The 27,195-nt window shown below is 39.9% G+C and overlaps 1 protein-coding gene across 1 annotated transcript; it reads left to right on the top strand.

Moving 5' to 3' along the window:
- Nucleotides 1–108: 108 nt before the first annotated feature.
- si:ch211-132g1.7 (prostaglandin F2 receptor negative regulator) lies at nt 109–27,195 on the top strand. The gene is made up of 9 exons (XM_027006125.2): nt 109–697; nt 2,024–2,389; nt 7,054–7,461; nt 10,848–11,213; nt 17,376–17,783; nt 18,187–18,594; nt 19,448–19,555; nt 23,853–24,152; nt 24,425–27,195. Exons 1-9 carry the CDS (start codon nt 655–657, stop codon nt 24,586–24,588), a joined length of 2,571 nt encoding a protein of 856 aa, XP_026861926.2. The 5' UTR covers nt 109–654; the 3' UTR covers nt 24,589–27,195.

The following is a 27,195-nucleotide window of genomic DNA, read 5'->3' as shown; positions in this document are numbered from 1 at the left end:
AGAGAGAGAGAGAGAGAGAGAGAGAGAGAGACGTGCCTATAAATCGTCATTTAAAGCGCCTGCTGCCTACGCAGCACCCTCAAAAGGAAACGCTAAAAAGAGCGAACACTAGGAGTGACACACCGCATGTGTCACATGGTAAACCCACCTGAGCTAATTTTCAGCGCCACATAGAAGGCGGTGCGCACCTCTTCCTACAGGACAGGATTTCAAATAGTAATCTTGTAATTTTGTATAATATAACCTACTAAAATTACCGCAGCACAACTGAGAAAATGAACAGTATCGTTCGTATCATATGCAGTACCTTACGAGGTTCCCGGTTAGATAATCTCTTCATGCCATTCCGACATTGAATTGAGCGTAGATATAGGTTCACCATTCGAAAGACAAACTTTCGTCACATTTCGTCACAGCCTGACGTCGATAACCTTCACGACATGATTCGTGAGCGCATTCCCGGCTCTTTGGTGGACTCTCCTGTCACGTCCCTTACGGCAGCGTGAAGCCTTACTCCAGTGTCTTTGGTAGCAGTCGCGCGCGGGTTCGCTTCGTCTGTGAAAAATACTACAGCCAGCTGCTTGAATATAGGGATTGTGTCGTTCAGTATCTGAGAAGGTCGGAGGTTTAGCAAGACGTCCGAACAACCCCAGCATGGAAAAGCTTCTTGCCTTGGCCATCTTATCTTTCACAGTCGGTAAGTGCATTGTACATTTGGCCGGTGAAGTAGGCTACAATAACCTTTCTGTTACAGCGTCAGTGTTTGGCATTTATCGTCACTAAGCAGCGTCTTAACTCATGTCTTCGAATACTACAGTTTGATAAATAAAGGAGATTGCAAATAGATGATTAAAAACAACAGTAAAATAAAAACGTAGAAATAGTTGTTAAAGTATATTTAAAGCTCTGACTAAGAATGACAAGGAAAGAACATGTAATAGCTAGACATAATCCTTTGAATTCTGTTTCCAAAAATACTGACACATAACGACCCCACATGAAGCCGGATTGAGGTCAAGATGATTGTCCATCACCTGTAATAATAGCATCCTAGTGTACAATTAAATATTATTTTGCTATATTAATGGGAGCATTGTGTGTGTGTGTGTGTGTGTGTGTGTGTGTGTGTGTGTGTGTGTGCAAGCCTGATGAAGCACTTACCAAGTGTCTGCAAAATGAGTGTACATATTTTTGACTCAGTGTAGGAAAGGTTATTATAAGAGATAATACCTAATAGGTGATATTTATCCTCTTTCCCATTCTTCTTAGAACTATATGCTATATTTTAGTATAAGTATGATCTGCTGCACTGTGTTTTTAAAAGTGTTTAGCACCTCAGGTGATAATAAATGTATCAATGAGTTATTATTCATTTATATTATTATGATACTGTTATTGTATTGTTATTTGATCGATCATAAATTTGCTATGCAGTCAAGTAGTTTGATTTTTTACTGTTCATGAAATTGGTTATTTATAACTTATCCTAATTTTGATCCTGATACTGATTAGTTGTATTTTCAGTATTTATTGGACTGTTTCAGTGTTATAAAAAATTGTAATCTTATAATGCAGGTCATTTTCTAGGGTAAGCTTGCTGTTGGCTTATGTTTGTACAAGCCTTGTAGCAAGTTGTCTGACCAGTTCAGGTTCCCACATAATCACTCTTACATGCCAATGTGAGAAAGTTAGAGTCTGTGTGAGAATATTTGCATTACTCTAGGGCTGATCACCCTTCTTGCTTCTTAGTCTCCTGGTCTCAATCTTCAGTTTTTCTTCTCTCTGTTTATACAAGGGTTGGTGACCCTGCTCCTCAAAGAGGACTCCTTTTGTGGTCCTGAGAGGGTGTTATTTAACTCTGTGTGTGTGTGTGTGTGTGTGTGTGTATGCATGCACACATACATGCCTATGTGTGATTCATTAGATGAAGCTTCATCCTAAGGTATCAAATTCAAAAAGAGAATAATTGTCCTGAAAGACCTTCAGAAATTAGTTGAACCTGTTCAATTTCTTGATGTCTCAGGTTTCAGCTGGAGCCGAAGAGTGTCTGTGCCATCAGGCACTCTGGTGCGGGTGGAAGGCCAGGCGTTGTCTCTGCGCTGTGAAGTGTCTGACTTCGAGGGCCCTGAGGAGCAGGACTTTGACTGGAAGGCAACACGAGGGGCACAAACCGTGAACATCATCTCCACCTGGGAGCCATCATTTCCAGAGCAGGCCTTAAGGGGCCGTGTGCTAAGTGGAGACATCAGTGTGCACAGGCTGGGGGGCAGTGTGGTGGAGCTGAGGATCCGAGAAGCCAGGGTGACTGACAGCGCCACCTACACATGCAGCACCCCCAGCACTGACGCCACCATGAGAGGAAACTATGATTCTGATGTGCAATTAAGAGGTAGCATCTTTGGTGCATCTTTATTTATTTTGGGGCAGTGGGGGGGGGGGGGGGTATGGGTGCCTGCGTGTGTGTGTGTGTGTGTGTGTGTGTGTGTGTGTGTGGGTGGGTGTGTGTGTGGGGGGGGGAGGGCGGGGCGGGTGTGCGCACATGTGCGTGTATGTGCGTGTGTGCCTGCATGTTTCATTTTGGAGCTAGATGTGTGCAAAAATAGGTCTGGGTCAATGTTGTATATTAAATGTGTGTGTGAACATGTGTATGTTTGTGTGTGTGTGTGTGTGTGTGTGTGTGTGTGTGTGTGTGTGTGTGTGTGTGTGTGTGTGTGTGTGAGTGTGTGCACCTGGAACTTGATGTGCACCAAAATAGTCCTGGGTACAGTTTAGCTAATAACTAGTGCAGCTTGATATCAGTGCAGTCACACAGATCACAGTGAACAATTAGCATAACCAGCAGTTGCACGTCACATAGTAGAGTGTTTTATAAGGTTATAAGATCAAACAGAAATATGAAGTTGAACCTAATTATGTTCTACTAGAGCTCAGGTACCCAGAGTAGATGTGTTGAGATGTGTTATGTGATTCGCAGAGAAAAAGTCATTCTTCCTATCCTTCTTTTCTTTTCCTGTGGCTTTTTTGTCCTGTTTATCAATGAATCTAGTAACTGTCCAACCACTAGCTTCAACAACAGCAGACTTGTTCCAGACCCTTGTGTCAGATATGTAGTAGCATTTCTTTTTACAGCAGCATTACATTTCTGCATACGTTTTACCTAATGCATATGCTGCCTACCTTATCATGGCATCCTAAAACTTCATAGTATAATAATGGAGATGTTTATTAATCACTAACATAGTGTGCAGTTACACATAATGTGCAGTTATGATGTATTATGACCTAGTTATACTTTGTTTGTAATTTTCACAAAATGTGCAAAACATTTCAATTGCATTCATTGCCCATAGTAGCAATAGGAGGTCAAAAATATAAAGAAATAAAACGAATTGTTTCTTTCCCCTAGTTTTATATGAAACATTTTAGAATTAGAAGTCTGTGAATTTAATGGTGTCATAAACTGATGTTTACTATCTTTAATTATGCAGAAGCAGGACCTGAATAGAACCATATCTGTACAATAACTAGGCACCTTGTGTGTGTGTGTGTGTGTGTGTGTGTGTGTGTGTGTGTGTGTGTGTGTGTGTGTGTGTGTGTGTGTGTGTGTGTGTATGTGTGTAGAGAGAGAGAGACAGAGAGAGGGAAAGGGAGAGAGTGAGAGGTAGTCAAAACTGCAGTGAAGTACACAAGGTTTCCAGAGAAAGAGGATGCTTCAGACAGAGGTCCTTCAGCTGTGCAAGCAAATTGATGATGAGGGACATCTGTCTGAAACATCCCTTTCCTCTGGAAACCTTGTGAATTTCACTGCAATTTTGTCTGCATCTTTTATTACAGTACACCACAGTTAATTCTTGGAATCGTTTATCTATCTATCTATCTATCTATCTATCTATCTATCTATCTATCTATCTATCTATCTATCTGTCTATCTGTCTATCTGTCTGTCTGTCTGTCTGTCTGTCTGTATATATATATATACAAACATACACTGAATGCTTTATTAGAGACATCCATCTAGTTGCGCATTGGTCCTCCTTTGGCCTTTAGAACCGCAATATTTCATCATGGCATAGATTCCACTAGATGTTGAAATTGTTCTGCTGGAATTTTAGCCCATGAGGACAGGATAGCTTCTGGCAGTTGCCCCAAATTAGATGGCAGTACTGACAGCCTTCTCTCTCTTATCCCAGACATGCTCTATAGGATTAAGATTTGGGGACAGTGAAGGCCAGGGAGGCAAGAAAACTCAGTGACTTATTCCTGGAGCCAATTCATGACTATACAATCCTTCTGGCATAGTGCATTGTCCTGCTGAAATTGTCCTTCTGCCAAGATAAACAGCTGCCATGAAGGTTTGAACATGGTTTGCCATAATGCTTATTTACGCTCTACTGTACAAATGTAAAAATTGTAAAAGATTTCCCCCTACCCATTCTCATTGTTTCCCCCTACACCTGACAGAAAATGTTCTGCCCCAAATTCTGACCCTTCCTTCAGAATTCTGCAACAGAAATCTGGATTAATCTGACCAGGTGATGTTTTTTCCACTACAATGTTTGCACTAATTTGCTCAGTGGAGTCTTGTATTTCTGTTACATTTAGACGGCAATGGTACTCAAACTGGTGGTCATATGTTATAGCTCATCCATGCTAAGGAAAAACGGGTTGTGTGTTTGGAGACGTCAGTTGTAGCACCAGCATTGTATTGACTGTGCTTGACCCCTCTGATCCCTTTCATGACCAAAATGTTTATGTTCACTTTTTCAGTGGATGTTCTTCCTTGGTCACACCATTCATGTATACTCTCGACAACACTGCACCAGAAAACCCTACAAAGTTGCCAGATTTAAAAACACTGATCCTGGCTAGTTTACCACCAATGACCATACCTGATTTTAAATTGCTCAGACTTGATTTTCCCATTCTAATGTGGATTCACACTGAAACAGATCCAGGAAAACTTGATTTTATGACTAATTTACGTAAAGGGAAGTTCAGATTGTGAAAGGGAATTCTCGAATAAAGTGGCCACTCAGTGTGTAAATTCAAGATCCTTGAGTTGTGTAATGCACAAACTGCACAATTGGTGGTGTTATCATTTCCTGCCATCTGACTAAATCATTACCTATTATCTAGGATTTTACTGGCAACATATATATGCAGCTCTAGTTATACCATACCTTCAGGTTATGGTCATAATCAGAAGAAGATTAAGGAGGCCATAAACTGCTTATAGCAGTATCTGAACAGTGTAGCTATAGATATTCCTATATGTACCTAATAAATTACCACTGTTATTAGATGCTGCATGTGATGGATGATGAGTTTTACTCATTGATCTTTTTTTTTTTTCCAAATGTGCAGATTCTTCTTCAATTTATATACAATGACAATGAGAATTAACAACTACATATATACTGTAGTTCCCCTTAAGTGTCTTTTACATACACACATGCTGTCACACTACCGACTCTGTGTCACCTCTGTATCACAGTGCTTGGCATCTAGTTTGGGCAGTCTGTGTATTTTTCATGACGTCATAAAGTTCTGCTTATGGCCATTAAAAGTGCAATCATACCATCGAGTCAAGCTGTAACATTGAGTGACTCTAATGTTCTCACTCGGAGCAGGAAAAGTTCATTGAAAACAATCTCTTCCACAGTTTGAAGCTTTACAATTCAAATTAGAATTAAAACAATTAAACTTTCAAATTTTAGAGTTGTAAGTCTCTCTTCATGTCTATTTTATAATGGATCATATTGAGCAATCAGTTATTGTGACTCATCAGGTACCATAAAGCGTAGATGAATTTGGCAGCAGTGCCTTCACTAGTTGCAACATGCAGGAAGTGTAGAGAAAGAAACAAAGTCCATTTAATGCCAGAATTATGGTGTTGTGTATTTAAGTGGTATGCTTTATCAATAGGACAAAAGGTTTAATTCCATTGTATCCAAAAATTGCCAATGCAGTCCTTTACTGGTTCTCATAGAGCTCTTACAAAGGATTTTAGGAAGGCAATATGCCCCAAGTAACTTCAGTGCTTTAGAGACTTCTGTATAATCCTGCACTGACCTGAAATCCAAAACCAGAGATTTGTAGCACACAATAGTGCTTTAGTGTTTTGTACTGATATTATTGCATTTAAACTCCTGACATAAATCATTTCATGCTTCAGAATAATTTAATTAGTTGTCAAGACTTGTTTTAGTTCTGAAGGTCAGATAACTATCACGGTGCACCAAGCACATGCCCGGTCACAAACACACACACACCCCACACCTGCCATGGTCCCAATCAACCACTTATTAGTTACTGCACACACCTGTTCCTTGTTTGCCCTCTTTTGAACTCTCTACCATATAAGTCCACATGTACCTGCCATCATGCTACACATTGGCAGTCATTCTGCACCTGGCACTGACCCCTGTACCTGCGTTAACCAACGCATCGAGCCGATACCGCTGGACTATCTGTCACGTATTATGGCGACTAAAGATTCTCATGGCTTTTCACTTGCCTCTCGCTCCTTCTTTGCAGACACTGTTGCAATAACAACATAAACTCACGAAACTATTCAATATAAACAGCTACTGTATGTTCATAGACAATTTTATTAAATAGCCTGCGGTGTGTTTTATAAGCGTACAGTTTGACATTGTAGCCCATTTGTTGCATGCATAAAGTTAAGTCTGTTCTAACCTGTTAAAGGTGCTTTAATATCCAAGACACACAAATGTACCTTTACAGATGTCCATTTTATTAATTCGAGGATTGAGTCATCTGGGAATTTTGGTCACTGTGTTGTTAGGTTGTCATCATTAACTGCATTATTTTATACTATATGTCCAATTTCACATGTGAACATTATGGGCATCCCAATCTGTGATGCATTTAGGATATCCCTGCTTCAGGTAAAAGGTTTTGTGTGTGTGTGTGTGTGTGTGTGTGTGTGTGTGTGTGTGTGTGAGTGAGTGTATGTGTGTCTGTCTGTCTGTCTGTGTCTGCATGGATGCATGTTCTGAACTCTCTTCCTTTTCATTGTTTGCTTTGCAGTAATTCCTAATACACTGAGCTTGGCCCCTCAAGTTCCAGTCAACTTGGTCACGGAGGGTAGATCCATCCGTCTTCACTGCAATGTCTCCCAGAATTTCACAGATGGAATTTACCTCTCGGTTACCTGGTCTATTAAAAAGGGTGAGGTACTACAAGAGGACCTCCTGACTTTCGGCCCTGACATGGGTGTGACTGTTGGTAGCAGTTTCAGCCGACGCTACGCAGAAGATGAAATGCATCTGCACCTGGACAGCGAGGGCTCATACAGCCTGATGCTGTCTGGAGCAGTGCCCGCAGATCAGGGGATGTATGTCTGCACGGCCAGACAGTGGACCAGAGAACAAGGAGACTGGAAAAAGATACAGGAGAAAACAGCAGTTATGGGGGATGTGACCGTCATCCCAACAGGTGGGGACAGATGCTTTAGTGTTGTTTTTGTTTTGTGTGTGTGTGTGTGTGTGTGTGTGTGTTTAGACAGATTTCAGATTTTAAAGGACATTCCTTTTTTTTTTTTACAACTGTTTGTCTGTTGCAGCATTTCAATGCTAATATCTACAGCCGTTAAATGCAGGGGTCTCTTCTTTTGCACACTATTTGCCAAGTGTCTGAGAACGTTCTCACAAGCCCAACTCTCTTTTCGTTACCAGGGATATTCTTCCCAGGCTACCGTGTAGACGGGCACTGCTTCTTCCCAGCATTTAATTAAAACTGGGACTGTATTGTTGGGAGTACAGAGCTTTGAGATAGGAGAGCAAATGGGTATGCTGAAAATGTCAGCCAAATTAATGTTATCTGACACATTCTGTCAGACTATTTTTGGCATCATTCATATCATTATACTCATATTTCCCTGTACATTTAAAGCAAAAAGAATCAAAACAAATAATAAAATCCACAACTAACATTATACAACTATCAGAGTATTCAACTAACAGAAACAAATGAGAGATTATTCAATATTTTACACACCTTGTTTTGCTGGTCATTGTTTCCTGATCCATAGGCGAAGCTTGTTGTCTAGTAAACACTCACACAGTATTTTCGATAACCATTTTTGAGGGATACACTGTTACAAAAGTGGTTTTCAGCCTTTAGTAGTAAATAAAGGTTTCTAACGTTTATATATGTTTAGCTGTGTGCTTGGTCCAGGTTTAAATGTAAGGCTTTTAAATGACATTGTAAATTGGTAGAATAGCTAATAAAAGTATATTTAACATAATTGAACTTGCTATAACTCGTATATAGCTAGATCTCAGTTTGTTATTTAACCCTTAAAGAGTATCCGATGCCAATATGCCAGTTTTTTTTAAGCCCAACTGAAGTGTTCTCTTTTCACTGCATGCCAAGCTCCATCCACCTGTCTCACTTCACCTCACCAGAGTTCTGAACACCTTCGTTGCACTTCCATGTTTCCCAACATTTGGCCCTATAAAAAGACATTTGATCTTCAGTCACATCTTTGCATGTGCAGAGTGCACCTCTCGTATCATTTCAAGTTCAAGTTTCGTTTATTCGTCACATACATAGTCATACACAGTATAACTCGCAGTGAAATGGTGGAGAGTGCTCTGTCCAAACTGAGGAAAAGAAAACAGGGGTGCATAGAGAAATATAGATATTCTCTATATGTGAAATATATATATGCAAGATAAATATATATATTCTATGTATGTACAAAATATATTAACAATGTATGTACAATATATGTATATTATGATTATATACACAATGTACAATGTAAATGGTTGTGTATATATGTACACAATCTACAGAATGTACAGATCCATTTCGTATAATAACATATCTACAGTTGTTGTGTAACAAGGTAATTGAATATAAATATATCTATACAGATATACAGTTATGTTACATGGTGGTGGTGGTCCCCACAGTTTATCAGTTTCCCTGATTCAGGGCCCGAATGGCCTGTGGGAAGAAGCTCCTCTTCAGCCTCTCTGTCTTGGTCTTCAGGGAGCGAAAGCGCCTCCCTGACCTCAACAGAGAGAAGAGTCTATTGTTGGGATGGGTGGGGTCCTTCACAATTCTCCTGGCCTTGGTCTGGCACCGCTTGTAGTAGATGGTCTGCAGGTCAGGAAGTTCCGTGTGAGTGATGCGCTCTGCTGAACGCACTACCCTTTGGAGTGCTTGTCTGTCCTGCTTGGTGCTATTCCCAAACCAGACTGTGATGTTCCCCGTGAGGATGCTCTCGATAGTGCAGGTGTAGAAGTTCCCCAGTACTTTGGAGGGCAGTCTGAAGTCTCTTAGGCGTCTGAGGTGGTAAAGACGCTGACGAGCCTTCTTTGCCAGGGAGTTGGTATGGCGGGACCAGGACAGGTCCTGCAAGATGTGAATACCAAGGTACCTGAAACTATCTACTCTCTCCACCGTGGTTCCACTGATCCTCACAGGTTGGTAGTGCCGCTCCTGCTTCTTGCTGCAATCCACGATCAGCTCCTTTGTCTTACTGATGTTTAGGAGGAGATTATTTTCCTGGCACCAGTTTTCCAGGTGTTTAATCTCCTCCAGGTAGGCCCTCTCGTCATTGTCTGAGATCAGACCCACGACAACGGTGTCGTCAGCAAACTTGACAATGATGGTGGAGCTGGAAGTGGCTGTGCAGTCGTAGGTGTACAGTGAGTAGAGCAGGGGGCTTAGGACACAACCCTGAGGAGCTCCAGTGCTGAGGGTGAGGGTGGATGAGGCGCAGTTGCCCACCCGTACTGATTGTGGTCTGTCTGTTAGGAAGTTGGAGATCCAGTCGCACAGGGATGTATGCAGTCCTAGATCCCCCAACTTAGTAGTGAGTAGGGAGGGGATGATAGTGTTAAATGCTGAACTGTAGTCGACAAATAGCATTTTAACATAATTTCCCCTCCCTTCGTCCAGGTGAGTCAGTGTAGTGTGGAGCAGATGTGCAATTGCATCGTCAGTGGAGCGGTTGTGGCGGTATGCAAACTGCAGTGGGTCCATGGAGGCTGGCAGTGAAGATGTGATGAAGTCTCTGACTAGCTTTTTAAAGCACTTCATCACGACTGATGTGAGGGCAACAGGGCGGTAGTCATTGAGGTCGGAGGGTCGAGGTTTCTTCGGGACGGGGACGATGGTGGACCGCTTGAAGCTGGACGGGACGATACCGAGCGTCAGGGAGAGATTGAAGATGTCGGTGAATACTGGGGCTAGCTGATCTGCGCAGGCTTTGAGGACCCTCCCGCAGATACCGTCTGGTCCCATCGCCTTCCTGGTATTCACCCTTTTAAACACTCTCCTCACGTCACTCTCCGTGATGATGAGAGGGCGCTGTTCTATGGTGGGCCCCGCGCATGTGCCATTGGCTGCGCCGATAGTGCCATTTGCCTACGTTTTCATTTCATTTGCCCCATTTTATTGTAGCAGTCATTCTTGTTGTTGACATATTTTGAGTCACTAATGCTGCATGTGTTTTGGACCTCTCGATTTTGTTTCTTTGTCAATTGCATAATAATTGCCTTGCATTCTTCCATCCGTCGTAACACGGGTTGCCTGTGTCTGCTGTGTTCCAACCAGAAAGTGAAGCAACAGTATGGCCAATAGCTTTACCACACTGAATAAAAGTCTTTATTTTGAATTAGCTAGATCTGTGTAAATTATTGTGCAGAGTCAAACACTACAACAATAAACAATGTTAAGTAAACAACTATATTAGAGGGAAATTCTAAATTGTGCTAGAAAGCCAATTCTCCTCTCTGTAAATCACAGAGGTAAAATCAGTAATACAATATTCTTAACCCATTTGTTTCTTTATTGTCTGATTTCAGCCAAATCCCTCACTGTACAAGTTCTGGACAACACCATCCTTGCTCAAGGAGATCCTCTGAACCTCACCTGCTTGGTTTCTGCAGATGACCTTGCTGTCCTAGGTCTTGAGGTGACATGGCTGATAAATGCCACACAGATTCTTACCCACTTCGGTCGAGATGGAGTAGTAACCAAAACCTCGAATGTGTTGAGCATGAGCCAAGTTGGAGAAGGCGATTTCACACTGGAGATCCAAAGGGTTGAGCTATCTGATATGGGACTCTACTCATGCAGGGTAGGGGCCTGGGTACAACACAGCAAGGCAAACTGGTACCAAGCAGCAGAAAAGACCTCAACCCCAATACAGGTGCTGGTCACTCTGAAAGGTGAGTAGACTGGTGACATGCAATGTGCATTTCCTACATTTCTAACAAAAAGCTCAGTTCTGGTCTCACCTGACCACAGAACCTTGATTAAATCAACATTCCAATGAGTTTAGTTTTTTTATTTATGGTTGTATTTGGATTAAAGTAGAAATTTTCATCTGGCAGGTCTTCAAAAAATAGGCAATTTAAGGCTGTATTTAAAGTTGGTGACTTAAGACAAAAAAAAGTATGTCAACATATATGCAGGGGAAATTGTGCATATTCAGACTTGTGTTAAATAGTTGCTTGTCTGGATTTTCTGGGCTGTCCATTTAGATAATTGAAATCAGGCATGCAATTTTCTCTTGTGTAGAACTTTCAGTTTTGTTTTGTTTTTGCCCTTGCATTTAATCCTAAATAAATAAACAATCATTATTCAGATCACATTTACATCATTTAGCTGATGCTTTTATTAAAAGCAGCTTACAATAATGACTGAATAATTGTTCAGTCATAATAAGCAAGTGCCTTGCTCAGGGGTCCAAGACTGGCAGCGGTGGAGCTTGAACTGGTTACCTTTTCCTTACTAGTGAAGAACCTTAAACACTGAGTTACCATTGCCCTGATAGAGGTCGGGAATGATTATACAGGTTCCACCATGAGGTGACTCACTGGATTCAGAGTCCAGCATGTTAACCATTACACCATGGAATTAATACATTATATATTTTATGCTTCATATTTGTTAATTGCATTTCAATGTAGACTATAGATAAACAAGACACAAATGTTATTTTATATATATCTACATATTTGAAACTGGCATCAAATAAGATTTTTGTAGCTTTTTATGTGTGTCACATTGTGCAGAACATGAAATTCAGCATAAAAATGTCATACCGCCCAACCCCTATCACACTACACTACCCAGCAGACTGTTCATCACCCAGCCAATGACTCGCCCAGCCAATCAGGGACATTTAATCATCACTGGAATATTGAATTCACCTGTGTGTTCAGAGGATTTCATATATAAGCCCATCTCATGCTCTCATACATTGTGAAGTATTGCCTTCTAAGCATACCAAGCATTGTTTTCTATGCTCGTCTTCCAGTGTATCCCAATTTTGTATTTCTAGTTGCTGATTTTTGCCTGCCCCTTTTTTGGAATCACTGCCTGGTTTTGGATTGCTCTTCTGGTTTTGACATGGACTGTTCTATCTCTATGATTTGGATTTCCCCTTACTTAGCTCTTTTGGGTTTGAGGCTGGTTTATTCAGCTACCACCAAGTTGAACACTAAAAAAGCTCCTGTTTTATATCCGTGAACGTCTGATTCTGCTTGACCTGTCACAAAAAAGAACAAACTCCACCCAGCACAAGCAAATTTCCTCAGTATGTGCAGGAGTAGCTCAGTGGTTAAGGTACTCATCTAGTAACCAGAAGGTTACCAGTTCAAGCCTCAACACGCACTACCAGGTTGCCATTGCTGTGCAAGGCTCTTAACTCTCAAGGTGTATTCATAATTGTAAGAGTTGTTACTGCTTTGGAGGGCACTGGTAATTTAGTGGTTAAGGTACTTTACTTGTAATTGGAAGGTTGCTGATTCAAGCCCCACCACTGCCAAGTTGTTGCAGTTTGGGCTCCTGAGCAAGACCCTTAAGCCTCAATTGCTCAAGTTGTACTCAGTCATAATTGTGAGTTGCTTCAGATAAAAGTGTCAGATAAATGTAACTAATCACTGAAATAAGGCCTTTAATGACTCAAAGATGCATCCAGCTAGAGATTTCAAAATATCCTTCACACTGTGTATGGAAAATCATTCCCAGACAGGTTCCTTTGAGCTCCATGCATCTTCATAAATATCCAAATAGTGGAGTATTTTGCATGTAGTTACACTTCACATCCATTACTTTATTAATAGTCTTTTGCCTTATTTGTTTGTTCTTTTTATTTATCTCAGTTGATGCATCTTTGTTTTTAGGCCATATAGGTTAGGAGCTATATGGTCTAAAAAACAAAGATGCATCAGCTGAGATAAATGGAATCACAGGAATGTCAAAGAACTAACAAATAATAATTCTGGAAGCCTACTCTGGAATAGGCTTCCAGAAAATATTTTCTTCTGCAGTTGCGCAAAATGTAGAAATGAAAGAGCCTTATGTAAGATTTATGTGAGACTTATGTAGTGTGTGTAGGTGTGCCATGCTTTTTTGTTGTTGTTGTTCTGTTTTGTAGTGGAACTTATGTTCATCTCCTTTTCATTGCATTGTCATCAAACTTTTTTCAAGCATCCTCAGGAAGGACTGAAATGCTTATGTGAGTTAAGGACAGAAGGCAAGGAATTCCTCATATGGTTAAAGTCCATGCAACACCCCAGAGTAACACCAGGGTCTGCTACGTATTGTCTCCAATGTCTGGGAAAGACAAAACCAAGCTCCTGTCATGAGGGACCAAATTTGTTCTCAATGTCTGACATAAAGGTCAAACTTTGATATTGCATTGTTATGGAAACACTAATGAGTAAAAGAAGATGTGACTAAACCAGTCATGGGGAAATTATCTAGCAGTTCCCACTCTGCTGATACAATTTTCTATTGCAGTATCACCATCAAAAATTACTCCTCTATAATGGTAGTAAGGCTACTGCCTGATCTAAAAATACTATACGTCTCCATATCGTATTAAGCTTATGTCACAAGAGTTAGGGCATAGTAATCTCTTCTCTATAAAATGTAGTATACTATACAAACATATCAACATACAGGACTACAAATAATCCCCTTTTATGCCTTGGCCTTGTGAATACTGTTTATTGTTTCTTTCAAAATTGTTTTCAAAGACTTTCCTATAAATAGTAAAATAGACTGAATATCTCTCTCCCAGTTTGTTTTTTCTATACATATATACACCAAGTGTGGTCTTTTGGGTGTCTTATATTGGAACAGTGATTCCCCTATATGCATTAAACAGCAGTGTACCATTTTAAAAGCCTTTTCATAATGAAGGTTTTCATAATGAAAATAAGTTTCTGACTAGATAGTCCTATCGATTACAATACTAATTTTAAGTGCTCCATCCCCTTGCTTCCCCTGCCTAAAAAGCTAGAATGAGAAGTATTTTTCCTAGTAATGTACCAAAGTTGAGCTAATAGAGACAAAATTTTAACTAAGGCTAGTATTGATTTGAGTAGGTGTACAATGAGAAAAGCCCTCCTCTAAAGAGCTTCCTGCTCAGCATCAAATATTATGGAGTCTCTACTAAAATGACTGACAGGCACTGTCAAAAACACAAATCGGTGTCTGATGTCTACAGCTCAAGGTTATGATTAATTTAACTCTGTTTAGACTGCACAGAGATTGGTTAGTGTTCCCATTGACATCACTGCTCCCCCCCCCCCCCCCCCCAAAAAAAAAAAAAAAAAAGAAATTTTAAAGAAACCATTGCTGGAATGTTAATGGCTCCACGTCTTCTGTCTCATCATTTAGCCAGTTATCTCTGCTGCTCAGTGTCGTCTCCACTGTTCACGATTGCACGCCCATTCCAATCATTCCCCTTGTTTTCATTAGATACTCCCACCCTTGTTTTCATTAGATACTCCCACCCGTGACTTCTCACTGTATGCTCCTCTGCTCCTCTTCAGTTGGTGGGGACTGGAGGTGAAGATTCTCAGAGCATGGACCACTAAGCAATGAATTCCAGTACTCTTCCATGTAGCTCCTAATGTCTTGAGAAAAATAGGTACATTTGGTGTTGAAGAATAAAGGAATAAAAGCACCTGATCTTTGGAATGAGATTTTTTCAGTCATCAAAAAAAGGAAGCAAGCTTTATTTGGTGTTTTGGCTTTGAAACCCAATAGTGTGTGAGGGCAGACAGACGGACAAACAGGGTCTGTCAAAATGTGTCTTTGTGAAGACTAGATATGAATTGTTTTCTTTTCCTCTACTTTATTTTGTCTTTCTGTTTACACCAGACTGTTGGTGTGATAAGATCCAGAGCACTTGCTGTTTTCTGATTATTTTTGTCATTATAAGCACAAGCAGGCCAATACTCTTGATGGTACCTTTTTTGTCTTTTTTTAGTATACTTTAGGGTTTATTTTGTTTCTTAGCTATATGTTTATCACTTAGCACCACATATTATAATGTTCAAAGAATTTTGCTTATGTAAGATGGCAGTGGTACTTGTAACATGGCAATACTACTGTGTAGTACTATCCACCTAGTTAATAATTAATTTATAATATTCTTGCAGGACTACATAATATGCAATCTTTACAGTTCTCTCATTTTTAATTATACCTCTCATTTTACATTATGCACAATGTTTGAACACTGTATATCTTTCAGGTTCCACAAAATCACTTCTGTTGTCTATGTTAAGTTTCTTAGTGATTTTTAATCATCTGGCATCCAGGTTTTTTGTTAACACTGAGCAAACCACGCAATGGAAAAGAGTCAAAGTCCAACAAAGAGTCAAAGTTATTATTTCTTATGACTTACTCAAAGGTATGTGATAAATAGTCTGGTACACTGTGCTCCTGGTCAGGCTGTGTTTAAGCCTCACAGCTTCTTTACACACACAGCAGGTCAAGAGAATATCAAGTGCTGAAAGAAGAGCCAGAAGGTCTGTCTGTCTGATAATGTGGACTGAGTGTTGGAGAGTAGCTGAGGTTGACTGACACCTACTCTTAGACCCCCCAACGCCCTCTTGTTCAGTTCCCAGGGTGTGCCATTCTTGTCCTGGGCAACTGTGTAAAAGGCAGCTGAAGAACATTTGTCTTGTCAGTTCCATTTGTCTGGCTAAATAAGTGTATATTACACACTCCCTCATCCTGTTTTTTATCTTTCTCCATCTTACTTTCTCAATCTTTCTTTTTCACTGAGTGTCTGTCATCCACGCTGAACAATACTGTTGAATATGTACTTGAGAAATTTACTCTTGACACTGTTTTAAATGGAGTCTGACCTAATCTCTATCTTCTGCATATGAAGTACTTGTCTTATTATCATGGACAATCATTTAAAATTTTTCTGAACTAGAAAAAAATGGAAAGGCCCACTGAATCAATTACTATATAAATTATTGAATTACTGAGTAGAAGTAAATGGTTGCTTAAGGGCAGTTGCTGCAAGGCTTCCTCAGACTGTGTGTGTGTATGTGTGTGTGTGTGTGTGTATTTGCTTAATTTCAGAATTGTACCAGTTGAGTGCATCTCTGTGCACACTGCATGCTTTGTGCTATGTGCCAAAGACTGCTGTGTATGTTCAGTACTCTACCTGCAGCCAAAGAAACAAAACAGTGACATCACAGATATGTGCTGCGCACATGCAAATGAAGAGTGACATGAAGACCCTAAATGTTTTTTACATTCTGCTTTGATATAAATGTATAGACTGTTAAAATTATTTATTTTTAAATAAAAAATCTTGTAAGCCAGGTTTGTTTTTACACATCATACATGCTCAGTTTAGAGATGAATTTCACATGCTAAAGTTTTACCCACTATGCCTAAGAAAATGGTGGAAGATGAAAGGTTTCAAGACGAGCAGGAAGTGGTCAGGATTGGAGCCACACTAGACAGATGGTTCCAGTGACTCAGTGATAATGACGTCCAAAAGCTATCACAAACTCATCGCTACATATGGGGCTCAGTGGAGCACAGGGGGCTCTGTGTGTGTGTGTGCATGAGTGTGCAAGTCAGTGTTTTGTTTCTGTGTTCTTATGTGCACTTCCATTGGATCTCTTGCCTTTCCAAGTGTGAAGACAATTGCCTCGTTTTATGGGCATTTAGATGTGCAATATGTAGTGTCCCTTTTATAGACATCTCACAAATGTGTGTGTGTGTGTGTTAGCACTGCTTAACCATGCATGAAGGTCCCAGCTGTACAAAGGAAAGGCTAACAGAGGGAGCCACTTTTCTAAGGTTCAGCCTCCAACCATGCTCCTTGTGGCCACATTTTTTCATATACTCTTGACATTGTTTCGCGTATGGCCTAATCATTACCACAAGTGTGTTTGTGCCTACATTCATGATAGCATTGTTTGACGCTCCTTTCCATGCCATGCATGCTTGGTGCACTCATGTTACCTTAATGAACGTTTTCAACAATTCACATCTCAGACCAAAAACTTGAGAAGGAGACGAGGAACTCCATATTGTTCTCTCCTTGTCTTCTTCAGATCCCACTTTCACTGTGACTCTGGACTCTCCACGCATAGCCCAGTACCCAGGTGATCCCACAGAGCTCGTGTGTCAAGTGCGCAACATTTCCCACCTGCGTGGTGAACGGCTGGGTGTTTCCTGGTTCTACTCATCATCCACTAACGAGCCACTTGCTATTGCCTCGATGGATGCCAATGGAGCTCTTATGCCCGGTGAGAAGTACCAGAGCTCCATTGAGGCGGGGCTTATTGTGGTGAGCCGGGTGGAGCCAATTGCTTTCAAGCTCCGCCTACTCCACACCACAAATGTCGATGCAGGCGAATATGCCTGCAGCATCACAACATGGACAACCACTCATCAGGGCACCTGGAGAAAGTCATCAGATCATCGAAGTCGCACACTGAAAGTCAGTCTGCCTTCCAAAAGTGAGTCCTTATTTTCATAGCTGCATTATTCAGTTCTCAGTAATAATAGATGGTACACTTGATGATATCAGTGCTTTAATTCCACAGGAAAGTCCAGGCAGGATGTCAGAAAATGCAGTTAACAGGCCTTAGCTTAAACAGAATGTAGTCATTGTTTTAAGCACGGTTCCAACTTATTTTGCATTAAATGTTTACATGCAGACTTGAAAGGTAAAGTTTGATAAACTGATAGTAATACAGAATTTCCCTAAATGAGCTACAAATGTCTGTACATACAAAATCAATCTCCTAGCATAAATATCAACAGCCATAGAGCAAAAGAAAATGAGCTGCTAGCTGATAACTGATTCTCCACCCTCTGTAAGTATCCGTCCTCTTCACAGTCTCTGCATCTGTCCCTCAGGCCCCGGCCTCAGCGTGGTAGCTCGCACTGTACGGCAGGCCATATCTAGTGGCTCCACCTTTGAGATGAGCTGCCAAGCCAGGCCCAAAAACCTCAAGGAGGGTGTAGCCCTCTCCGTGCTCATTTCCATGCAGGAGGGCGTGGGCTCACCCAGCCACAAGTTGGCCTCCATCAGTCCCGACCTGGTGTTCAAGGTGGAGGACCAGCACGAGCATAGCAAGCAGGACAGCTTGAGCCTGGTGAAGACTGGCAGAGAGGAATTCCTGTTCCGGATCCGGGGAGTGCAGGCGACTGACCGCGGGTTCTACTCTTGTGAGGTCGTTGCGTGGATCATGCAAAATGGGAGTAACTGGGTGGAGGTGGTGAAAGGAGATTCGAATAAGATTCAGCTAACCTTCGAACACAAAAGTAAGTTTATCTTGTCTTAGAGTAGATTTTTAATGGGGTTTTGGGGGAGGGGAGGATTGTATGTGAGCACTAATCTTAATATGAAATTTGCTCTAAAGCATGTTTGGATTAGATATGTCTCATTAATGAGACTTTAGCACAATAGTAAAAAATAGCACAATAGTACAAAAATTGCACATTTTCACCAGTAGATGTTTTACAAGCCACCATTGATATAGTATCATATCCATGCATGTCTGTCCCTACTGAGTCTGTTCATTACACATCAAACATACACACACACACACACACTAATTTCAAGTCTAATGACTGAATCCACTTAAATGTGCATCTGATTTCTAGTCAGAAGGACACATAAAACATGTGCACATAGAAAAGGACACATTTACTTTCAGTCAAGGTGGAGTGCATCTCTAATGAAGCAGCCAAGCACAGTGAGAGATAGTGTGAGTCTACATGTAAATGGTGGGACTACTTTTTACAAAGATGTTGAAGTGCACTTATTCAGGTGTGTAATTAGAACTTTTAAACCAGGAGATGTTTAAACCTTTGGTTCTAGATTGTGAGCAAATGATCTATACAAATTTCAAAAAGCTTATTGCCTGGTATGCAACATGCCTATCTCAGTAATTTGAGAATTTCTTTCTATCGGAAATTAATCTCTTCTAGATCGTTGTTAGACTGATGGTCTGTATAGGTTGCTTTTCATTTCACTTTTTTGAAACATGCACATGTTTCAGGATAAATGCTGAAACATTTTTAGTCTGTCGAACCATTGACCACCATATGATGTCAAAGCATTAAAGAAAAACAACAATCCTTGATCTCTAACTCATTTACTTATTCTCCACAGGACCTATATTCGATCTGTCCATAAATGTATTTACCACCAGTGTTCTTCCCTGGGAAACAGTTAAGATGGAATGTATTGTGAGTGTTTTAGGCACACCTACCAACACAGGTAAGTGTGCACGAGGGTTAATTTCTGATTTTACAGACCATGTGGTTTGTGTAAGCTGCATTTTGATCATCAATTTAAATGCTGTTCCTACATGCAAAGTTATTTGTTTATTGGTCTGTGTACTCAGTAAGACGGTAGTAGAAAAACAGGATGAATCAGACAGAGGTCTGTGAATCACCTGTGCAATGCAAAGGGTCTGTAATCAGAACATATGCACAGCTGATGAAGGACACACAGAGAGAGAGAGAGAGAGAGAGAGAGAGAGAGAGAGAGATTCAAAATTGTATTGTATAGATTCAAAAGTCTTTAGGGCTGTGATTCCAAAGGCTATAGCTTTTCTACTCATACATAGGTTTTATGTGTGTGTGTTTAGATTTTGTAATCACATTACAAAAGTAGTTAAACTATATATAAAATAAGCAAAATGTTTGTCTTGTGTGATTATTTAAAAACCTAAAATATTTGAAAAAACTGTTTCATATTCAATGCATGCACTAGTTTTATCTAGGGAGGAAAAATGAACATTCCTGACTGTGTCTCTGTGTTTTAGTGTACATTGTCCCTTCACACTTAGTAATTTCAGTTGCTAAGTTTAGTAACTTCAATTACTAGAACACCTTTGAGACACCTTGATTTATTGCACAATTTTACAGCCATTTCCTTTAGCTGTGGCTATAACAACACATAGTGCTTCAACAGGCAATGCTGACCTACATGTAACTCTATCATAGTGAGATTTACGATTTTAGATTTTGCACAGAAAAACACTGCTGGTTTCTCAACATAGATTTCTACTTTTTTTTATTGGAAAGAGATTCTAAAACAGGACTCAGTAATATAGTAATCTACATTGCAGAGAAACATCTCTAGGGAGATCCAAGGAATACTCTCACTAGCTTCAAATGATTCCACAATTATCTAGTCAATTTAAATAAATTAAAAAATAAGGAAAAAAATTGTCATGAGGTATCATAAAGAAGGTAATTAGCAGATAAGAACTGTGAAAAATTGACAAATATGGAGACTTTGGTAGAGGCACTTAAGATCACTTACATTGATATGGAATCTCTCTGATTTGGCAATCACTGGAAAAATCCCATCAGCATATGACAATTTCACAAGTTATTTAGTGTAACTAATTGATAGTGTGGAAACATTTCACCTGTTCCTGATAAGAATGACAAACACCTAGCAGTGGAAGTTCCAAACCCTATGGGCAAGTTTGCACAAGTGTGTGTGTGGCAGTAAGATCCAGTCCTAAGCAGGATGTCTGTTAAAAGGGAAAAAATGTCAGGTGAGTTTTTTTTACTAGTGTGATTTGGGCTAGACATTACAGTTTCTCTGGGGATTGGGGTTACAGGCAGATGGTTTTCTTAACTAGTCTCAGCATGCCCACATGCACTGAGGAGATTAATTTCTTATTCATTTATTATATATCCTGCATCGCCAAATTCGCAAAATGAAGGAAAAATAGTTAAATAAGACTTCAGGGGCAGCTGTCAAAGATTTATTTCTATGATTTATATTTATATTATGCGAAAGGTCCCACAAAGGCTGTGTTTAAACATAGGCCTTAATGCTCAATTCATGTTCATAAATGATCCAAATCTGCAAAAGCAGACCTTTACTTTCAAACATCCTATATTACATGGGGTTACATTACAACCAAAATGTCATATTTGCAAGACAGACCATAAATGAAAAAATCCATCATAGATTTGATCCCATGCTCTCACAGAACAGCACAACTGTGATGACCTGTTGGTTGCATGGACTTCTTTAATCGTTACATGGGACACGATGGTCATTGGACCACATTGCTCCTGTATACCTTTCATTTAGAATTGTCGCTTGATGCCATGGGTTACAGTAATGATATCACTCAAGCACAGATTTTGTGAGGCAGGCATCTGATGAGGCACTTTTAGCACACCTAGTATGGATATTCTTTATGCTTGAAGGGTATTTTTCTTTTGTTTCTCTGCCTTAGTACATTACATTTACAGCATTTTTTGCGACTTACAATTATGACTGAATACAACTTGAGCAATTGAGGGGTAAGCACTTGGTCAGTGACCCAACAGTAGCAAGTTGGCAATGGTGGGGCTTGAACTGGCAACCTTCTGATTATAAGTCGAGTACCTTAACCACTTTGTACATGCACGTTTGCTTTAATGTGGAGCTTGTGGCTAATGTGCTTGTGCCAGTGGAAGAATCAGTAGCTGGAATGAAATGTAACAAAATACTCAATTACCTGCATAATATGGACACCAGCTTAGCTTCCTATTACAGTACACTGAGGGGAGGGTCTGCAGAGCAATTTTATCACTAATTTTTTTTCAGGCAAATCTTAGACACACCACTGCATATAAATCTGTGATCTCACGCCCCTCTCTTTATAGTTCAGCTCTCGCTATTACATGAGCTGAACTATAAGTATTTATTCTTATTTCTCATGACAGTTTAGCTTTCTCCTACTTGCTAATGAAGACTGCTCATTTTCTTTCCCTCCAAAGATTTTTGAAATTGAAACCAGTGTTAATCACTGGAGTTTCCTCTTCTGTTATAGACTTTTAAAGCCAAATTATCATTTCACATGTGACATCAAAGAAAAAAAAATTAGGAAATTGCTTGTACCACTGAACTAAACAATGATTAGGAAATTCTCCCAGATTTATGCCAAAAGCTTTACAAAGTGGTAAATGTCAAGGTTCTCTTGGAAATGATTTTCACTGCAGATCAATATGGTTAACAACTCCTTTATCACAAGCCTGAAAGAGTCTTACACCTCCCTAGGACTATTAGCACATAAGGATATTGAACCATGATAGGTTTTTTGCCTTTTTGTGACAAGCTGATTTGCCCCAAATATCATTTTGTGTATTTACAATTGGTTATTAGTTTAAGCAGTTAAGAATTTTAAACGCCTGGTTTTTAGTGCAGTAACTTTTAAGAATACATTTAGAATATGGATTTTGTTGCTGTAAAGTGACAGGACTACTCAGATTCATGTGGATGAGTTTAAGACAAAGGGTTTTACTGATGTTAGAGGTCAAATCAAGTCAAATTTATGTATATAGCACTTTTTACAACAGATGTCGCAAAGCTGCTTAACAAATGTCAGAGTCCCAGCTCCCAGTGAGCAAGCCAAGGGCAACAGTGGCAAGGAAAAACTCCCCAGAGCATAAGGAAGAAGCCTTGAAAGGAACCAATCATAACTGAAAAACAGGTGAAGGTCAAATCCAGTATCGAGATATTCCAGAGGGTTAACATATTCAGTCAGTTGTCAGTCCGAAAACAAAGCGACAGAGGGACTAATCTAGAAACAATGTTTATTACACAATCAAAAACATGGCAATACCTCAAAAAGAGGAAGTATTGGAAACCTGATTAAATACACTAATTAAAACAAGAACGTGTAGATCATCAATTTTCTGTAGACGGTGATCTCTGGTGGTTCTCTGGACTATTCTGGGAGTTAGGAGGCCGTGGTAGCAGGGATGGAGGGCAGCATCACAATTACAAATATTATATCACCCTCATTACTGACACCATACTGTGGTAGCATGCTGTTTTCCCTCTCCTTATACTTTGAGATTTGAAATTGGAATAAAATATGTTTAAGTTACTTTGACCTTAATGTCATTGCATGGCCATGTATCAAAATATCATGTTGTAGTTAATCTCTTTATTCATAACAGGGTATGTTCAATCATATTTGTCTTTATATAGGCTCAGAACTGGCATAACCCATAAAACTGAAATCCAGAGCTTCCAGCAGAATAAAAATTATAGGTTTGGATAGCCTTGGATAGCATTGCCTCTGCTGAGAAGCCCAACATGCTCAGTTGTTTATTTTGCTGTGAAATATTTCTCCAAGTTTGCTACATTTAATTATGCTGATTAATGATGAATACCTCTCGTTTCAGCTAACTTCACTGATTCATTACTTTTTTGCTCTGCATACTATAACGTTTGTACCCAATAGCTTTTCATGCATTTTAGGGTCAGCTGTAAGTTATTTTACTCTGAAGTGAGTTGATTGCCCCTTTAGCCTATATACAACCTTTTTCTACCTCTTTCATGAATAAATTAGTTATTAACCAAATGGCAGGTGTTAGCTGGATACTTTTTTACATTTTAAATTTACATACCTTAAAATAATAGAATTGTATTCGAGGAAGAAGCCTTTTATTAATTGTACCACAGTACTGTATCTTCACACATATATTGAACATTATGGTTCTCATATTGTGTTTTTCATTTATCTCTCATGAATCTCACTTTCTTTGCACAGAGGATGTGGCATATGAAATACGGTGGTATCAGTCATGGGGATCCGACACCGTCACTTTGCTTGCCAGTATGGATCGCTGGGGCGTGGTGAAGAAGAGCCCTCGTAACGACAGCAGCGACTGCAGTTTGGAGCGACTGAGAGCTGAAATGTTTGTCCTCAACATTCACGGCACACAAGAGAGTGATGCCGGCGAGTACTTCTGCACTGCTTCCCCTTGGATGCGATCAACCACGACAGGGGTCTGGAGCAGGGAGCTCGATGTCACCTCCAAGAGGGTCTTCCTTCATGTCAAGTTTGCATGTAAGTAGTGTTGTGTCCTCCCCCCACCCCCATTTGTTGTTGGCATTTTGGTTTAATGCACTGGTTTTTCTGATTTGGACCAGGATGTTTTGTGATCAGAGGAATAGCACACATTCATACCTGCAGCTAGAATGTCACCACAAAAACCTACTTGTATTTAGCATCTGTAGACTGCAGCAGTCATATACATTTGCAAGATCATGCTCAGGTAATGTTCCATTTGAAATTGAAATTTTAGCGTGGCACTGATTCTGTCTGGATTTTTTTTTCAGTTTGGGATTCAATGAAGTTCCCATTGCTGTATGGAGCATGTGCATCCCTCTTTGTAGGACTCTTCTCCCTCATTCTGGGACTCATCTGTGCACAGTGCTGCCTCAGAGACACCACACACTCTCCACGCTCTCGTGTCAAGCTCATGGACCTGGAGATAGATTGATACACATATAACTGAACCAATCAGTACTCCCAAGGAGAACAATGGACCTACTACAAAAGTTTCTATTAGGAAGAAAATGTATAATGACCAAGTGTATAATGAACAAGTATACTGAACAAGGATGCAACATAACATTTAGCTCCAAAGGACAGATTTGTCTCCAGGTTTTATTACTACTATGAATTTATTAAATGTGGTGCTACAATGTGATTGATCATTTTATAAGACATGACACTAACTGAACATATTTAAACATATGTGGTTTTAAAAGTGATATTTCTGCCCATGTGCCATGACACAAACAGTGCACTGATAAGTTAGTATGATCAACGGAGTAAATGTGAGGTATTCAATGCAGTGCTTAATACAGAGCTCTCAAGATATCTGGATCTGGAGAACATAAGTTACTTGGTTTAGGTGGGATTGGAGCCACAACAAAACAGATCATTTAAAGAGGCCTTCATTACTAGGCTGAATACCTCCCGTTCTGACTGGCTAGCATACTGTTTGATGGACACATAGTAACTAACATAGCTAACCTAGTAGGTATCTTACTAAGAGCATTTTGAAAACATTCACCAATAGATCGATGGTTAATGGATGGCGAGATTGCAGTTGTGCCTCATACAACTTGGGTTATTGTATGGCCAGATCAAATTCCTCTAAAGGCACTTTTCCCCCAATTACTTTTAATTGCACTTTTTTTAGAATTTGCAAAATTGTATTTTGTCATTGTACAGTATTTTGGAGTTTATTATGAGTGCCAGCAGGCACAGATGAGTTTAAATTGTGTATGTTTCTTTTTCTGAAGTTGCAATTAGATTTGTTTTTCTATGACACAGCTCGTGTAGTTATAGTAAGTATTTCTTATCCATTTGGGGGGGGGGTGTATGTTGTCTTATTGCATTTTCTGTACTGCAGCACATTAGATTTGATGAGTAGCTAACTACACTGGTGCAGCAATAAAAAATTATAATAGGCATGCACTCATTTTTAGGCTGCATGAGCTAGCTAAGGTATAGCAAGGATGATGGTTTATAAGCCCTATGTGTACGGCAGCAGATCTCATTTGAGATCACAGTCTCAATAGTGCTTTAATTGGTGGACGTGACCATAAAATGCAATAACAAGAAACGGTTAAAATAAGCATAATAATTAAGAAAAGATAAAATGGGAAACACAAAAAAACACAAATATGTAAACATTGCAAACATTACGAAGATTCTAAAAATTTCAAAGCCAAGTTAAAATGTTTATTTAAACTGCTAAGGATTTGTTATTGAAAAACTTTTATTTTATCGGGATAAAGTGATTTGAACTGATTTCAACTAATAAAAAATTAGTTTTGGTGTAAACAAGCAAAAAAGTATTTCCCCTATAATGTGTAACATCCTGGGCATATTAAATAGGCAAACCTCTGAATATTAAAGCTAACTAGCCTTCTTTCAGATTCACATTCACAACAAGAGTGATATGTGCACTTTTTCTTGTAATAAAAATATTTTACTTTGATGTAGACCACATGCTATTGCCTATTGTCAATGAAGTCTTCAACCAGTAGCTCAAGGTCATGTCAAGTGCCTAGCTGGTTTTGAAGGCATGCCAGGAAAAGGCCCGATACTGTATGACCAGAGTGTTTCAGAGTATGACTAATTGCATCTTAGTCATCCTCCTTTAAAACACAAAATCCTCCATCTAATGTCATTTGTTCAGGGTACAGACTATGACAGTATGGCAGCATGGCAGTTTGTTTTTAATATCCCTGGACCCCAGAGGATGTATAAACATTCATGAGTCTCAGCATTTCATGTCAACATAATGGAGGAATCACTGCAAAGGACAGTCATCCTTCTAGAAGAACGTAGAGTAAAGATGGCTGACTGCCTAAGATTTCTCAGAGGGCGGGAAGACCAGCTTTTCGGCTCCAGCACAGGGATCATCAGATGCTATAAGGAGGACAAGAGGTAATCCTGTATGTGTGCCAAACTTACAAATTCTATTCAGAAGCATCTGTTGGGCAGACTTTCAATAGGGGCACCTGCCTTTTTGAAAGCATTTGGATTAAACATTGATGAGACGTTTTACACAGAGAATATTAATTTTTCATCAGATATATTACTGGCAAATATTTTGTCTTGGTACAACTTGCAACTCAGAGTTAAGAAAGCTTTTATGAATCTGAGCAAGTCACTTGCTAGAAGCAAGTCATGCAACAAACTAGAGTGTCAGTGTGAGCTTGTAGGCACAGACTGGACATGTGGTTAAAAGTAACAGATTAATTGGTTGTTTTTTCATCTAATAATTGATCCAGGAAGTTTAATTAAAGTGGCAGAAATGACTTGGTGACAGCTAGAAGGAGAGATTTTGTGGCATTATTGATTGGACTCTCATGTGGACTGATATCGACCTGACCTGAAGTATGCAGGGACCATGTACCACCAACTTTGATCTGCAACAGTCATTTGGTAGAGGACACCACTAGCCTGCTCTCAAGGCCGTCCCCTCGGAGCACCTCAACAGTCTGTTAAGGTTTCTGGACCACCACAGTCTCACCTGGCCAGTGAAAGTGAGCTAGTCCCTATGGACACCGACAGTCTGATGCCCCGC

The sequence above is a fragment of the Electrophorus electricus genome, chromosome 16, assembly GCF_013358815.1.
Source record: "Electrophorus electricus isolate fEleEle1 chromosome 16, fEleEle1.pri, whole genome shotgun sequence".
NCBI classification, from domain to species: Eukaryota; Metazoa; Chordata; class Actinopteri; order Gymnotiformes; family Gymnotidae; genus Electrophorus; species Electrophorus electricus.
The sequence above is the reverse complement of the archived record's forward strand: the minus strand, read 5'-3'. Positions and strand labels throughout refer to the sequence as shown.